General features: G+C 36.9%; 1 protein-coding gene and 1 non-coding gene across 2 annotated transcripts in view; both read right to left on the reverse strand.

The window, feature by feature from the left end:
• GABBR2 (gamma-aminobutyric acid type B receptor subunit 2) overlaps window positions 1-16,441 on the reverse strand; it is a 457,309-nt gene that overhangs the window by 182,887 nt on the left and 257,981 nt on the right. The window contains exon 8 of the mRNA XM_054285350.1: window positions 13,145-13,205. Within this exon, the coding sequence (XP_054141325.1) occupies window positions 13,145-13,205 (61 nt within the window). The remainder of the gene's footprint in view (window positions 1-13,144; window positions 13,206-16,441) is intronic.
• TRNAN-GUU (transfer RNA asparagine (anticodon GUU)) lies at window positions 646-715 on the reverse strand. Its single transcript has one exon. It is a non-coding gene; the product is annotated as a tRNA-Asn (tRNA).

Here is a 16,441-nt window from a genome sequence, read left to right on the forward strand (position 1 = left end):
CTGTGAAGGCCCAAAGCCACTCTCCCAGTACATCTGTCCATGGCCCTGTGGCACAGGAAGCCCTGCCAGGGATGCTAGTCGGACAGCTCTGCATGGGCGCATCTTTAGACAGCAAAAAGAGCCTTTCCTTCCAAGCACTCTGCCCATGCAAGAGCAGCCAAGGTTTTGCTAAATGGAAGAGCTCCAGGCCAATCAATGTGAATAAATTGAACCTGACAGATCATTTAAGATAAACTTTTATTCCTTTTAGGATCTCATGCTAAGTAAATCTCTACGTTAAATTTCACAAGGCAGAGCTGAGGAACTTTGCAATGCTCCTATCTAGACTGTTATTCTCTATTTATTATTAAGTAAAAGAGGAAAAAAAATTCATTATTTTAGCCAGATCTCCTTTGTCAATCATAACAAAGGTCTAAGGGGGGGAAAGCTGGGGAAAATGCCTACATGCTCAAATCTCCAGTTATGAAGCCAAGGGAGATTCATTTTTCTGGCTACTACATCTTTTAAAAGTTAGGGTTCAGCTTTGCTCTATTTGGGATGGGGTATGTCTAGGCTGTTTTGGCTGCCAGCTAGCTTTACAGAATGACAGGATATCCTGAGTTGGAAGGGACCCACATGGATCATTGAGTCCAACTCTTAAGTGGATGGCCCATGTGGGGATCGAACCCACGTCCTTGGGATCAACAGCACCATGCTCTGACCAACTGAGCTAATCTTTGGGAAAATCAACTTTAGGCGGCATTTTCAAAATTATTGAGTGACTTAAAAATTAAAAAGCATAACTCAGTTGTCCTTTCCCCAAATATTTTATCTTTTGTATTCCTTTCATTTAGTCTGCCTCTTCCATTCAAATAGATAGATTATAGAGAGCAAAAAAAGTAAATTGAATTTTCATTAAAAAAAGATAATTGAAGCATGTATTAACAAGGGAAACAGAAGCAAAAGTCCAGCTCAAGACCAGGCAAGGGATGAAATATTTAGCTTACATAATGGTCCATGGCATCAGTAGGGCATTCTGTATTCAAAGGACACCTATCTACATATTTATGCCTTGCGAGCCCACGGTCTTTTCCAGAAGTAATGTTTCTGTAAGCCCCACTCTCTCCAGAGTCAGTTCACAATTGGAGTTATGTGCACCACTGATTTTATCTAGCACAATAAATCAGATAGACTAAAGCTACTTGAGTCTTTCAGGGATTAAAGTAGCTCTAAAGCATTGAAAAATGAACCTGTAACACACAGGAAATAATCTAGCATTTGGCTACAGGTTATCACTTAGGTTGTCAGCTGAATTTATCAAACCCAGATATGAGCAGTTAAAAAGCTTTTGATGATTTATAGCTTCTGTACACAACTGCAGCCTTAAATCCTACTTAACATTTTCTGGGTGTGAAAATTCACAAATTGTTTTGTTAAAAATCTGTTCTCTTCTCTGAATTCAACAAGGCCTTTGTGCATCTACTGACCTTTGGGATTCACACTTCAGAGACTTTTCAAAGTCTTTTCCTCTGGAGAGGGGAAGCACAGACTAAATACGTGAGTAAGTCCCTCATTTTCTCAGGCTGTCTGCCATTTACTAGCACAGCACAACGCAACATTTGCCTGCTGTCACATCAGACTGCCACAGCCATGCTCCAAATGTCACATTAGCAGAGGCAGGTTAAAATCACTTTGTGTTACAACACTTTCTGCAATGACCTTTTGCAGGGCCAGAATGAGAGGAAAGCTTAACTCCCCTTGCTCTGTGCAGGGAGCCTCTCCTTATTTTTCTCCTAAATGTGAGAAACACTTTTCATTTTCAAAGGGGAGTTGTCAGCTTTTGTGAACATGCGACATTCCTGCAATCCACCGAGCTCTCTGTTGCTCCATCCTATAGCCTGTGAGGTACAAACAGCATTCTAAAACAGTAAAATTGGTTACCTGAGGATTCAGGTCTCTGTGTATGTCCTGATGTACTCAACTTTCCATTTTGACACAGGTCAGGGCAGTATGCAGGGCAATTTGCCCTACCAGGCCTATAAATAACTCAGCTTTAAAAATGGCCCAAGCAGGATATGTGTATTACTAATTTGGATCCCATATCACACTTTTAATAGAAGCAAGGATCCATCATGACTATGTTATAGATGGGAATATAAGTTTCCCAGTGAAGAGCTATCCAGCCTGCTAAAGCAGAAGGAATGGAACAGACTGGAGTAGACTGCTCAGGGAGATGGAGGAGTCACCATCCCTGGAAGTGTTCAAGAAATGACTGGACCCAGCACTTAGTGCCAGGCTCTATTTGACAAGGTGGTAATCAGTCAGAGGTTGGGCTTGATGATCTTGGAGTTCTTTTCCAGTTTAAAAGATTCTATGAGTTTAGGGGATACATTTTCAGTGAGGTATTGCTCCTTTCATCATCCTTCAAGCTAGTCTTTATTGGAAGATCCCAGATTATTTGCAGTGGCCAAGCCACTGACAGGGAGACTGTTCCCGTGCTTCCCATGTCATGTGGGGCTTCTGAGACCACCTAGTGAGTCCAGTCAAGTCCCAAATCTGGTAAAATAAAAGTAAATTGATAATTATACAGAAGGGATTAACCAGTAAAGACTGTACAGTCTGTCAAGGTCAAGCATGGCCTGGATAGCTCTGAATTGGATATGCAGAAAGCATTTTTCCTCAAGGAGGAAAAATGTGTCTATGGCATACAGGTTAAACAAAAAGGGGAGGAAAAAAGGGAGAACACAGCAAGCTATCAAACAGCTTCGTGTCAGTAGCTGGCGATCACATAAAATAGCACTTAGATTTATGTACAAATGACAGTTCCCTATATCTCTGCCTGACCCTGTTCCTTACACGAAGAGTATTAATTCAAAACATTTTTCATCCTGGCAGTAGTTTGAACTAAATCACTGCTAAATCATCTGTGGTGGAATCACTTTGTTGCAGGTAGATGTACTAGATCAATTTAATGAAATAATTTGCTTATGAGGAATTCATCCCTTGTCCTCTATAATCACTTAAGGAAAAAATTATACATGTGCTCCAGTTGAAAATAACAAATACCAAGATGGATGGCATTTTAAACAGACATTTTTCTCAACAGTCCACACTCATGTTCTCCCTTTGGTTTCAATTTTTGAAATAGTAACTCAAGAGTAAGAAAAGTATAACCCAGTCCTTTCATTGCAGGGGCAAGGGGACATTAGGGTCCATAGTAAGCTTTTAAAAAACATTTTGCCTAAGTCCAAAATGTATGGGGTGTGGTTTTTGTGGGGCTTTTTGATACCAGATTCTATAAAAGAAAACTCTGAAACTCTGAAAAATGAGCTTCTTCAAAATATGAGATTACAAAGGGTCTTTAGTGACTCTTGGAATAGAGAAATGAAAAGCTACTATTTGCTGAACTGGCCTCCCCACTTCATTTCTTTCCAAAAGGAAGGTGAGAAATTCCCATTGGAGCAAATCATCAAAATACACTGAAAATAAACAGAGATGTTTATCACAGATATGTAGCAGATTCAATATAGTTATATTAAATAGCATGATTCAAACCAGAAAATAACACCTGTGCCATTGTAAAATACAACCAAAATTCAGACATTAAGACAAAATTCTAAAGATTTCTCCTAAATTTATTAATTACATGTGCTCATTTTCTTTTACATGTTTACAGAATCCTTTAATTCCTCAGCCAGGGTCCAGTGATGCTATATCGAAATAGATTATTTTTTCAAAAACTAAAATATCAGCTTAGAGAAATAAGTGCCAATACAATGACAACATGATCTTCTATGATTTGAAATTAAATAAGTATTTATAATGGCAGAAAAAACCAAAACTATTATTAGGATGAAAAAAGGGACCAGTAAATTTGAAAATTAATTTAGCCTTTCTGTACCCTTAATAAGGAGCTAATACCTTGACTTAAACTGCTTCTGTGCTCTCAAAGTTTTAGTACAAATGCCTTTATGAATTCTGCAGTATACAAATCACAACTGCCTTTAGTTACTTACACAGTGAATAAATCAATCTTCACTCTTTAAAAAAAAATAAATTCCATTTTCATCTCCCTTATCTGTAATAGATCAGACTTGTTTTATCATAACACCATGATGATATTGTCATCATCCCTGAAGTAGTTCTGTGAAGGAAATTTTTGTCAAATGTACTTTGTCATATTATTCCATTGATTCAGAGATATTTTAGACTTTACATGATTATCTTCCTATCTGTAGCCTACAACTACACAAACCTTAGCATGCTAGCTTGGTGTGCTACTCAATAATTCTCTGCTTTGTCTGTTCAAATGGTAATGTCAAATAAAAAAATCTATGTCCTTTCAGTGACCTAGATAAACTTCATTTTCTTCTTTTCTATTCATTCAGAATTAAAGTTATTCTATTTCACAGTACTGCATACCTTGAGGAAATATTTGAATTACATGTTATGGATGATGTCATTGAGGTACACTGAATTCTCTATTAATTACACCAAATTAAATATTTTCCTGTAATATATACAGAATTTCATGGGTTTCTTGTAAGTCTTCTGGTTCTTTTTATCCCCTTACCTTTTTTATCTTTTTATGTATTACAAATTCTTCCAAGAAAAAGCATATCTCAGAGACGTCAAGGAGAGAGATGTGCCAGCACACAGCTCTGCAGAGAGCAGCAGCTCATGGTGGCTCCATAGCCCTCAAGAAAACCTGTGTCTCTCTTCAAAAGAGAGGGAGGACTGGGTGGTGACAGGGAGGGACAGCACTGTCCATCACCTGAAATGGAACATCTGAACAAGTTAACTCTAAAAAAAGTTTAAATTACAGTGAAAGTCAGAGAGCTCTGAAAGAAAAATCAAATAATTCTTTCAGGTTGTTCTTAGACATAATTTCTTTAGTGGGTTACTAATTTCTGTTAACTTTTTGGAGCTGGATACTTCAGTCTCTGGCAAAAATTATTAACTATAAAATTATTTTCCATTGTTTTTCAACATTTTTTCTTTGCTGCTGCATTTGAAAGTTGCATTTTTTCTCAGTAATTAAGACATGTCCTAAGACATTTTTTGCACAACGTAATGACAGAGGCTTATCAGATCCTGTGAAACACTTTGCCTCAGAGTGCACTGAATGAGCTGAAGTGGAATCCTATGGAAATGACAGTTTCTTCCACAGTGCATGTGCTTGTCCCGGTAGTAATTATTTGCACACTTCAAACCACCTCTCAAGGGATGAACCTCTCTGTACAGCACGGGCACAGAACCCCAGCGATAAACAGGCTTCTCCTGCTCCTCACATGCACCTGGGGGAAACAATGAATGCAGCTCTTCCCAGCAATCCGTCATGCCCACTGCAACTCTGGGTGGCACAGAAGTACCCAGCTAGCCTGAAATTAGTTGTCTTGAATGCTGATAGCTGCAAAGCTGTGGCCTCCCATAGCTGTGCTCCCAATGGAAAGGTTACCTACCAAACCACTGATCTTGCCCCTGGGCAGATTTCCAACTTCCAGTCTGCTCCCTGTTATTGTTGATACACAGCTTGCAGCACTGCAGTTGGCCTGTTTAAAGCCAGCTCAGGTAAAACAAAACAAAACAGAACAAAATAGAACAAAACAAAACAAAACAGAACAAAACAAAACAAAAGGAGCTGCCATGACGACCAGCAGCTGCACATCAGTGTCCCCTTCCAGCGTGTCCTCCCTGGCCTCGCAGTTTATATCCACACAATAGTGCTTGCTCAAAATGAGGTGACTCAAGCAACTCCCCATGCTTAATTGCATTAATCTGTCTTTGTAAATAATTCCCTAAGACCTCAAACAATTTCTATAGCCCTTATCTGTCCTTTCTTCAGTTTGACATCACAAGTACACAACCCGGGTACCTGAATTTTAATGCACTTTTCTGTGTTTATAAAACAAATCAAATGAATACAAACCCCAACTCCTAATAACCAATGCCAACAGACTACAAGAGAAGCACTGGCACAGGGGAAACATTGTTTCTGGTAGGTATGGAATAGAACAAAAACTGAACAGGAAATGTCTCAAAAAATGTGACAATAAAAATCTGACAGCTATAAACATATATTAAATATAATTTCCTGTATAGTTTCATCTAACAGAGGACTTCTACAAAGGTGAGTGAAATAGTGATAATGAAATTACAGGTGATGTTCAGTGCTAGTGAGGCACAGCATAACGTACAAGAGAAAATGAATAAACAGTATACAAATGCAGCTGTTGGTTCTAAGTAATTAAAAGCATCCAGGATGAAGCCCTGGACTTAACTGTGGCTGACTCTTTGAAAACATCTGTGTTGTGCTCACCAGTGGCCAAAGAGCCAAAAAGAGGATGAATGTGCCAAGACAGAATATTGTGAAAGAAGTTAAAATAATGCAAAAAGGTCATTCAGAAATATGAGTTATGAAGGTGGGCATTTCAGAGCTGTGTGTGGCTCTCATTAAGCTCTCACAAGAGAGAATATCAAGAATATAAAAAAAAAAGAATATCAAGAAACGTAGAGGCTTATTAGAAATATAGAGCAGCTTTTACATGATGAAAAAAACAAATGGATGACAAAGACTTGCATTTCTAAAGAGACTCATTGATAAGAGAGATCTGTAAATCATGAACAATGTGTAAAAAGTAAGACACAGTTATTCACTGCTTATCACATCACAAGAAGCAGGGTATGCCCAGTGAAATTCCAAGACAGATTTAAACATCTTGATTTAGAACAAACAGATGGAAGGGCTTTAATCATTACATGCATCATCATTTTGTGAAACTCATTGCCAGTAGATGTGTTGAAGGCCGAAAGTATAAATGGATTCATGAAAGACATGACAAATTGATAGACAATAAATCCACATGCAATGATTAAACCTTATGGTCCAAAGACACCCTCCAGCTCAAACAGGCATGGAAACATTGCCTTTTGGATCTCAGAGTGTAAACCACACACCTGTTCTGATACAGATACCCACCCATAACAAAGGCTTATCATCTGCTTGGGAAATCCCAGCTTCAATTCACTTTCTGCCTGAGGAGAACTGTAGTTTTTACCTCTTTGTATTTATACATACATCTGGGTAATGATTTTCATTTTTTGTCCTGCTAAATCCTTGTATGACATAGAAAAAATATCCAGACTGATGGACCAGAAGACAAAGGGTAAGTGGCCCTGACACCTATTATCAGTTTTGGCTGAGGGATGAAAAGATTTATGTTCAAATGAATTGGATTTAAAGGAAAAAAGAAAACAACAAAACACAGAACGGATGCTGGAAGAGCAATTAAATTTCATGTTTCCTCCCTAAAAATAACCTAATCACAATTCTAGGGTTTCATGCTTACCCTATGTATCTTACTAGAAACAATACAGAGACATACAACAAGGGGTGTTAGTAGCATAACATGGACAAGTAGTTGTAAATAAAGTGCCAGAATCACATTATGGACACTGCAGAGGAGCAACAGCTCCAGAAGAAATACAGCTGGAGTTGTAGGGAACTCAAGATGTAATAAAAGTCATCTGTCTGTCTCAAGGCACAATGAATACATCTACAGCATGTCAGTTGTCTGTTTAGCTTGCTTTTCAAAACTTCCAAAGATAGCAATTTTATACACTTTGCAGAGTTTAAATACCCTTTTCATTAAGAAGTTTTTCCTAACATTGGCTCAAATCTTCACTCCTATTCAAATCTCTTAATTTTCAGTCAGATGAAGAGGACAAGGACAAGAAACTGTTTTTATCAGCAGCTGTCATGCATTTTGACCATGTTCTCTAAGCTTAGATATTTTGGTTTTTGTATTAAGGTATGATCCTAATCTTCTGTTTTCTCTGCACATTTTTCTTAAATCAGCACTGGACAGAGCAGTTAGCTATAGCCTTTTGGCACCAGGGAGATTTAAAGGATGCTATTATTTTTACATCCCAGTGCAGAAATTTTCTTTTTTACCTTTTCATGTTTTTGCTTATTCATGTTCTTTAGTCCTTTTAGTCAGTAATCTTTAGTCCTTTTTATGTATAACTATGGACTGGTGAATTGCTCTCCATTTTGTATTTGTCCAAAAGTTTGCTCCCAATGTAGCACCAGACATTTAAACTATAAAAATCAGCATTCTTTTTCTCTTGGTTACTTCTTCCAATTATTAATATTTGTTTGAATCCTTGTCTAGTCCCCCTTGTACTTGGTGAGTCTCCCAGAGATCATTGTAAGATTTATTCTAATAAATCTTCTTATCAGTAATGTCAATATTCAGTGACTCCACATTTAAGGCACACCCTTTCAGAGTTCTTTTTGGTATAATCTCCATATTGAAATGGGACTTCAAACCAGTTTTGTAAATACTTTCATATTCATATAGATCACAGGCTAGTGGAAGGTGCATGGTACGGGGGTTGTAGCTACATGATCTTTAGGGTCCCTTTTAACCCAAACCATTTTATGATTCTGTGAATTCATCACTGAGCTAAAAAAAAAACCACTGGTTACTAAGGTATGGAAAGGTGCAATAAAATTACACTACTCATATGGAGATAGAAATGGACTGGATAGGGTACAGCAAGAAGTCTACAAATCACACATTCATGTGATTACAGTCAAGACTTCCCATTAGGACGTGTCAGAAGTAAACTTTCTGATGTCTTCAGTTATTCTCTTTTTTGCTTGAAAAATTATAGTTTTTTATGATATGGTGATCTTTTCCAGAAGGGTCCAGCTCAGAATCCTCTGCCCACGATAAACAGTCCACAGTTTAATTTATGTCTTTATTACTCATTACATGACACTAGTAATTACTGATCATTACTAAAAAATTGCTCAAATAACAGAATTCTGAATTTCTTTATAGACATTTTTTCTAAATTAATATCTAGATATTTGAATGTATTCCTTAATCTTAAATATCTTAATATTTATAAGGAAATTTGATGCTGACTTTTTAAGTTTTTGCAGAAGAAGTGAAATATGAATCGACTGATTCTGGATATTTGGCACCACGATTTCCACATATATATGTTTGAATTTTCAAAGTTCTTGCAAAATATTTTCTATTCATTGGACAGCATTCCTTCAACATTATCACAGAAAAAAAATCCACAGACTGGTTCTTTGGGTTATATATTGGACAGATGCTAAATATTAAAAAAAAAATATTCTAAGGCAATTAGTCTCATTATCTATATGAGCCTTTGTGGAAGCAAGAACCAACAGTAGTTAAGAGTATACTGGAATGTATTTAGAATAATAGAAGGAAACTTTTCCAGGGCTGGATTGATGGCCCTAGAGAAGAAGTTATAGATGAACTGAGCATGCAGGAAAGCAATCCTGGGTATTTGCTCACCCTCCTATTCACTGTAGAGTAGACATTTGTTTGTCCACTTTTGATTAAACTTAGAGAAGAATATCTGGGGCTCTTACTGCAGAAGCTCATTAAGGTTTTTTCTGAGAAGACCAAAGGTTTTACACTTTGCAAGTCTCGCTCTCCCTCTTGCTTAGTGCACGGATCAGCTTTCAACACTAACAAATGGCACACCACATTACCTGGCTAAATGAGTTGAAACACTTGAACTCTGAATTCTTTCCAGAAAGACACAGCAGGTGATCACTCACTTCCTTAAAGTTTTTTCCAATATGCAGTACCACAGACTTTCGTTCTTATCTACACAAAGCACAATTTCTGCACATTTCCTTTGTATTTGTTTAAAATTCTTTCATTTTCCTTTTTAACCTATTTCAACACAGATGTGTCTTAGGTTTTGTCTAATGCCTCACAGAAATAGGAGTCTGACTAAAAGCAAGGTGCCTTCTAGGCTCCAGTCAGATTAATCAGAAAGCATCTGCCAAAGTGAAACATTTTGAAGGACAGGTATAGATCTGTTCTTGAAGCCTCCCGTATCAGAGCAATCTACAATCTCGGCTTTGTTACTGCCCTCCTTGCTCCCTGATACGCCCCCAAAAGTTGTCAGGACTCTTTTTCAGCTCTCACTAGACAAAAGGTTTGACCATCTACTCCAACTATGCATCTGACTATGAGAAGAGTTCTTAAATTGCACCCATGGAAAAACTGCCATTCATTCAGAAGGATGTCAACTTCAAACATCAATTGGATATCTCAGCTAAACTAACACTCTGCTCTTTATTTACCAGTAACGTAGGAGGAGAAAATGCTATTGCATGTGCTTTGTATTCTCTGTTGCATACTAAATAATTCCTGGGAAGTATTCATGATCTATACAGCAGCAAGCAGTTTGGTCACAGCTATCTCTGGCACCATCTGTTTGACCACTTGCAAAAGTAACAGACTGCACAGAAGCTGAAAAAGAGGCATGACTAGCATGAGTTTGGGAAAAACTGTATCTAGATCCAAAATTAAACCAGCTATTCAGAATTTCATCACACTGTGTCAGCTCTACTGCAGTTACCCCTTGAACCCTCACAGGCTGGTTTTGCCTTGCCTCTGGCAGATGTGCTTATCTGCTTTTTCCATAGCCAAAATGTTTGCAGATAGTCTCATTAAAACAAAAGTTTCCAGCAAAGAACAGAAAATTTAGCTCCTGAGACTGCCCTGCTGATTTTTCTACCCAAGCAAATGAGGAACAGAGGTTTTGGCCATATTCTGATACATGATTACCTATTTATCTGCTTTATTTTTCTGCATTGAATTATTTCAACTGTGACAAGCTGACAACTTTAATTTAAATTGCTAAATAAATTATAAAGCTGCGTAGATGAAAAATTGATTCTTGAAGTATGGAACACTAACACTGGATATTCCTAATTATTATGTTTGGATAATAACCTACTAATACTTTTAATATAAGCTTTATTCATAATTACAACTAATCTTACAAAAGCATTTAAAAGACATCTTTGATGTGGTCTTTTTTCCTTGAAATCATCATGATTTCTATTGTTTTCTTAAAAAAAAAACCTTTAACCAATGACTGGTATATCTGTCTCATGCTTGATCACTCCTAATAGCTACAACTACAAAGGAAAACCCCATTTACCATTTTAAGCACTGAACTTAATTAACTTCTTTAGATTACTAAGAACTTTCCCAATAGTCCAAGAATTATTAAATGTTAATGAGAATGTTATAGAAAGTTTCCTAACCAATAAAGGATTCTTTTGAACAAATTAATAATGTCTACAATTATACCACAAGTATTGAATATAAAAGCTTTGAACAAAACTAATACCAATAAAAGAAGAACAGAAAAATCCTTGATAATATTTAGACTATCATTTGTAGTTAAAAAAAAAGAAAGCTTTCATCTGTATTGTTATACTGTTCCTTATTTCAATTTCTCAAACATTTTTGCACATTCTCTTTATTTCCAAAATGGGTGAGAAACTAAACAAAACTTGAGATGAGCCTTAAGATGTGCTGACCAACTATTGCTTGCATGGTAGAAATCCAGCCCTTCTCTGGCATTTCTCCACAGGATGCCTGAGGGGTTTTTTTCTGTAGATTAATTGGAAACCTTTATCTGATGATCAAAATACTGAGTATGTGCCTGAATCACTTCTGAAATTGTAATTCTGAAATTGTAAGGGATTTTAAACGGGTGACTGTCTCTTCTGTTTTTACTGATCTAACAATATTTCAGCTGACGATAAAACCATTGGTATTAAATAGTATCTCATATGAAACTGAAAATACTGTAAAGAACCTCAGTTTGAATGGTTGGAGATAAAAATCAATATAAAATCAGCTATTCTGGACTTCTACTGCTCTTCTGGATTAGTTCAGATGACATATATTGCACCTCCCCACGATCCCAAATCACATCCTTAATGTGCAGAGGGAACATGCCAAACTTCCCCCTTGCTCAGGTGTTCTAGAGGGTGCATGTAGCTACCTTAGGCAAAATGCATTAGAGCTCCTCCAGACTTCTTGAGGAATAAACACCTCTTGTAAAAATTTTCTCATGATTCTTTCATGTGGCTGTAAACACCACTATTATGGAAAAAAAATGGGGGCAGGGGGGAGGAAGAAGAGGAAGCAGTCAATATTCATCATTAGCATTGAGCAAGAATTCCTAAATTACATTACTGTGTCTGCAAAGTTTTGGTGGGTTGAAATGCTTCCGGGAGCATGAGTTAATAGCATCACTTACTGCTGTGAAGGCAAGAGCAATTCTGAAGATTGCTTCAGTAATTCAGAATGAGTAACAACAGAACCCCTTGAGTGCATTGCTGTTCATTAATAATAATGTCCATACGTCAGACAATTTCTGTTTAAAGAATGAGCCTTTGTAACTTGGTCAGCAGGATTATGTTTAAAAAGCTCTCCTGAAAACAAAGGGAGAGCAAGCTTCTCTCTCATGCATTGTATGAAAAGAATTTGCCAGCTTACGACTACCCGCACGAGACCATGCAAATGCAATCATCTCCTGTTTTATCTCAGCCTCGGCCTGGGAAAAAAAACCCACATGAACTGCATTCTATAAACTGCAGAAACAAGTACAACATGAATCACCATTTCTGCAGAAACCTCTCCCAGTAAGTACCTCATCCTGGCTGCAAATGGCCCCTGACAAATCCCTGCGGCTCCATTTGCGGTCCCTGCCGCTGAGACCATTCCCTGCAGGAGCGGCTCAGGCTGAGAGGATGCAGCAGGCTTGGTGAGTTGTGCTGTGGAGCATGTTGCCTCCAAGGGATGGGGTCAGCAGTTTGTGTCCTCTGCACGCTGAGGGACTGACTCCTGAAGCAACTTTTAGCAAGCAGTTGCAGAATGTCAAAAGTGAGTCTTCAGAGAGCGCAAAAACTAACTTGAAAGAGCCTAACAACAAAAATCCTCTTTAAATTCCACTTCACATTGGTTTTAAAGAAAAAAAACTGTATTAAGAAGTGGATGCTTATCTGACCAGTAGGATTTTTTAAATAGGTACAGGTTGCTATAGATCAGTACTTTCTATAAATATGGGAATTGTAATTGATAAAAATTCCTGGAAATACCTCACAGCATTCAAGGTTCAGAACACCACATTTAAAAAAAGTAATAAACTCTTATTAGGTTCCTTTCTGCAGCTTCCAAGCAGTTCCTTTTCAAAATAATTTTACATATTTAAGACATCCTGAAACAAATGCAATTGACACAAACTGACATAAAAGTTTGAAACTGCATACATAATATAATAAAAATTGTTTGCAACTTACCTTGGAATTGCGTAAATTTGATGGTTCCCATCCTCTCTCCATTTTTGAAAACAACATCACCCTAAATGAAATAAATAAACACCTTAAAAGTTTTATAAATCTCTCATAATACAGCTTAACATTAACATTTTAATTTTCCATTGACTATTAAAATTACCAAAGCAATGTTTAAAATCTGAAGAGGGAAGATTCAAAAAGATTCAAAATAACTCAAGAACATGTCCTTAAAGCCTTCTCTTCTACAGATTTCAAGTGGCCTTTGAAAGTTGCCCAGTGTTACCACCCACTTTTCATTTCAAGGACATGGAAGCACAATAAAGCCAGTAGCTTCCTGAATTTCAGATGATAAGATATATGCAAACAATTGATTTTCACTGTTTGCTTTATGAAGGAGATGCAAAAACCTTCAAAGATCACACAAGAAAATAGTTTTCCACTTCATTCACCCACCATACAGTTCTCCAAATGGCTCTAGAAGCTTTTAATCTTGTCTTATATACTTATCCTACTAGATTATGGATACCAGTAGCTCCTATGGCTTAGTTTTATACTATACCAACATGTGTGTCCTAGTATTCATTTCAATTGTAATGTCTTTAAGTTGGTACTAACATTTGTGGTGCTATACTTCTCAATATAATGGTCATGTAATGCTAAAACCTTCTCACATATCCCTAGGAAATCACTCCAATCTTGTATCCCATCTTTCTGGATTAAATTAAGAAAAGATCTGGGTAAATTTCCTCCTTAGTTCAGCTATGTAGTCAAGTGAGTATGAAAGAAGAGGGTTTCATTCATTTAGGGTAAGTATTTTTAATATTTTGAACCTGTAGAGGAGAGCTGAATGTTGTCAAGATAGATTGCTGTTCTACTTCATCCCTGGTTTGGCTTATTAACACCATCTCCATAAATCTTTGTTTTGGCAGACAACAGAGTAAAAGAAACCAAATGGGAAACCTGTGAGGCCACAGTACATTTCTCTGTACCAGACTATTACTGTTTGGATGACCCTTTCTGGTCACTGAAGGGATGCACTGAAGGCCCCTGAAGTACTGAAGTCAGGTCCCTGCAGGAACAGTGCAACAATTTTGTAGTACAGCACACTCAACTCCCCACCATTTTCTGCAAGCCACAGAACACCATTTCCTTTTGATAAATAGAAGAAACCTTAAACAAGTGCAAGCCATATTGTGCTAAACTTTAAGAAGCAAAACCCCCAATCTTCTGGCTATTTTATTTAAAAAAAGATAATTTCATTTGAAGCAAAAATAATATAAATAGAAAATAAAATGTTGAATCTAATTTTATAAACCACAGTAATGCTAGTAAGAAACAAACCAATCAGTGTTTCAGAAACCTGTCTTTAGGAATTATGTGCTGATTTATGGCATGAGAAATGAACTATAATCTGATGATGTTCTAGAGCTCACATCAAGCCGTTTCTTTGTTACTGAGATAACACACCATAAGATTTAGCTGGAGAGTTGTCATCTTTACACTTGAGATTCATAAATTACTAAAAGTGGTTTTTTTTTTATTTAAGGTGGCAAATGTTTGAATAATAGATATTACTAATACACACATTAAGATGTGATGTTCCAAAAGCCAGTCTTAGCACTATTTTGTCCTTTTTACCTCACTACACACATCAGCACATATGCCAGTACAAACTGCAGTTTATAGTGTGACCACCATAAAACCTAGATCTTATGAAATCCACGTGAACATAGCAACACACACAATCCTCTTTTACCTCTCATTGTGTTTTTGTGACATTAGACAGGCATATTTAGATTTGATTAGCAAAAGGATCAGGGACTGTATAGAATTAAAGAAAATAATTGAAGCAATGTTGATACTAGCTACTTCAGAACACGATCAGCATATTCAAAAAATATTTCTTGATCAAGTAAAAATTTTATTTCAAGAGATGGACAAAAAAAACCTCAGTCCTGAGCAAGGATTTAAATCAACTGCACAAGTGAACAACTTGCACTTAAAACAAACCCCACATTTTACTATAAATTAAATAATAAATTAGCAAAACTTTCCTCTTCCATTACACATAGGTCATCCCAATGGAGACCAACAGAAACCACACTGGTGTCTTGGTGCCTATTTAATTTTCTTCAATCTACCCTCTACAATTTTTTTTTCTTTACTAGTTGTAAAAATGAATGCCAGAGTAAACAGAATCTGCCCAGCTGATCTGCAGAACAATGAGCTGTGGACAGGCATCTTCACCCTAGCAATGACCCTTGAAAAGTTGATGGGAAGGAAATAGAAAGTTTGTGGCTTGGAGTCCAACAGACAGAGACGTGAGCAGAGGGTGGAAAAGGAGCTGAATGAGCTCAGCCTGGCACAGTCTGCCTGCCCTGGATATTGCTGCTGCTGTGTACAACCACCACAGCACACAGAATTTCAATTTTTTTGGCCCAAATACATCCCTGCATTTGGGATTCACTGCAGCTGTATAACTCATCATACAACTTTGTACAGGTGTACTTTATTTAGTTTTCTTAAATGTACCACCACCCGTAAGTATAAACCATATTAGTCTCATAGTACAAGTTAGGTAATTTGAACAACAGAAATATAGAAGCTTATGCTGTTGTTGGTTTTTTTAAGGTTTATTTCTTTGCTTTTTGATACATCTCTGACCTGCTTCCCTTGTAATTGTCTTTTTTTTTTCTTTTTTTTTTTCTTTTTTTTTTCCTTCCCTTAAAACGCTTGAATGTCCTCTACAAATTATGAAAACCAGATTGGATCAAACATTTCAAGAGCATCAATCTCACCCTTGCCACATAAAAGGACATCATCTCCCTATTTCTTGTGAGTACCATCATCTTTTTTGTGCTCTGTTTCACAAACTATAATATTGATTTGTATACTTTGTTATACAGAGTAACTGTTTCACCCCGTTAATAAAAAACATTTTTACCCTCCTTGGATATAGTCTTTCCCTTTTATCTTAAGTCATTAGTCCCTTATTTGTGGTCAGAATAAGAAATCCACATCATCCATTCACACTTACAAATTATTAGCCAACACATTATTGGCTTTATTACTGGATTTATTTCTGACACACGGGACATCCCCTGTCTTTCCAGCAGTCATTTGTCTCCACTTGGAAGGAACTGCATATAATGCTTCTCTATTTTTTTCTGGTGGTTAAAAAGCAGGGCTCTTTGCTATGTTATGAACATGTCATCAACTCTTTTTGAGCTACTGAGCACTAGTATTTATTACAATTTTCTTTGCATTATCTTTGACAGTATTATTATTCAGCTCTGGACA

The sequence above is a fragment of the Melozone crissalis genome, unplaced genomic scaffold, assembly GCF_028551555.1.
Source record: "Melozone crissalis strain CALT ecotype California unplaced genomic scaffold, PUWL_Pcris_2 ptg000042l_1, whole genome shotgun sequence".
NCBI lineage: Eukaryota > Metazoa > Chordata > Aves > Passeriformes > Passerellidae > Melozone > Melozone crissalis.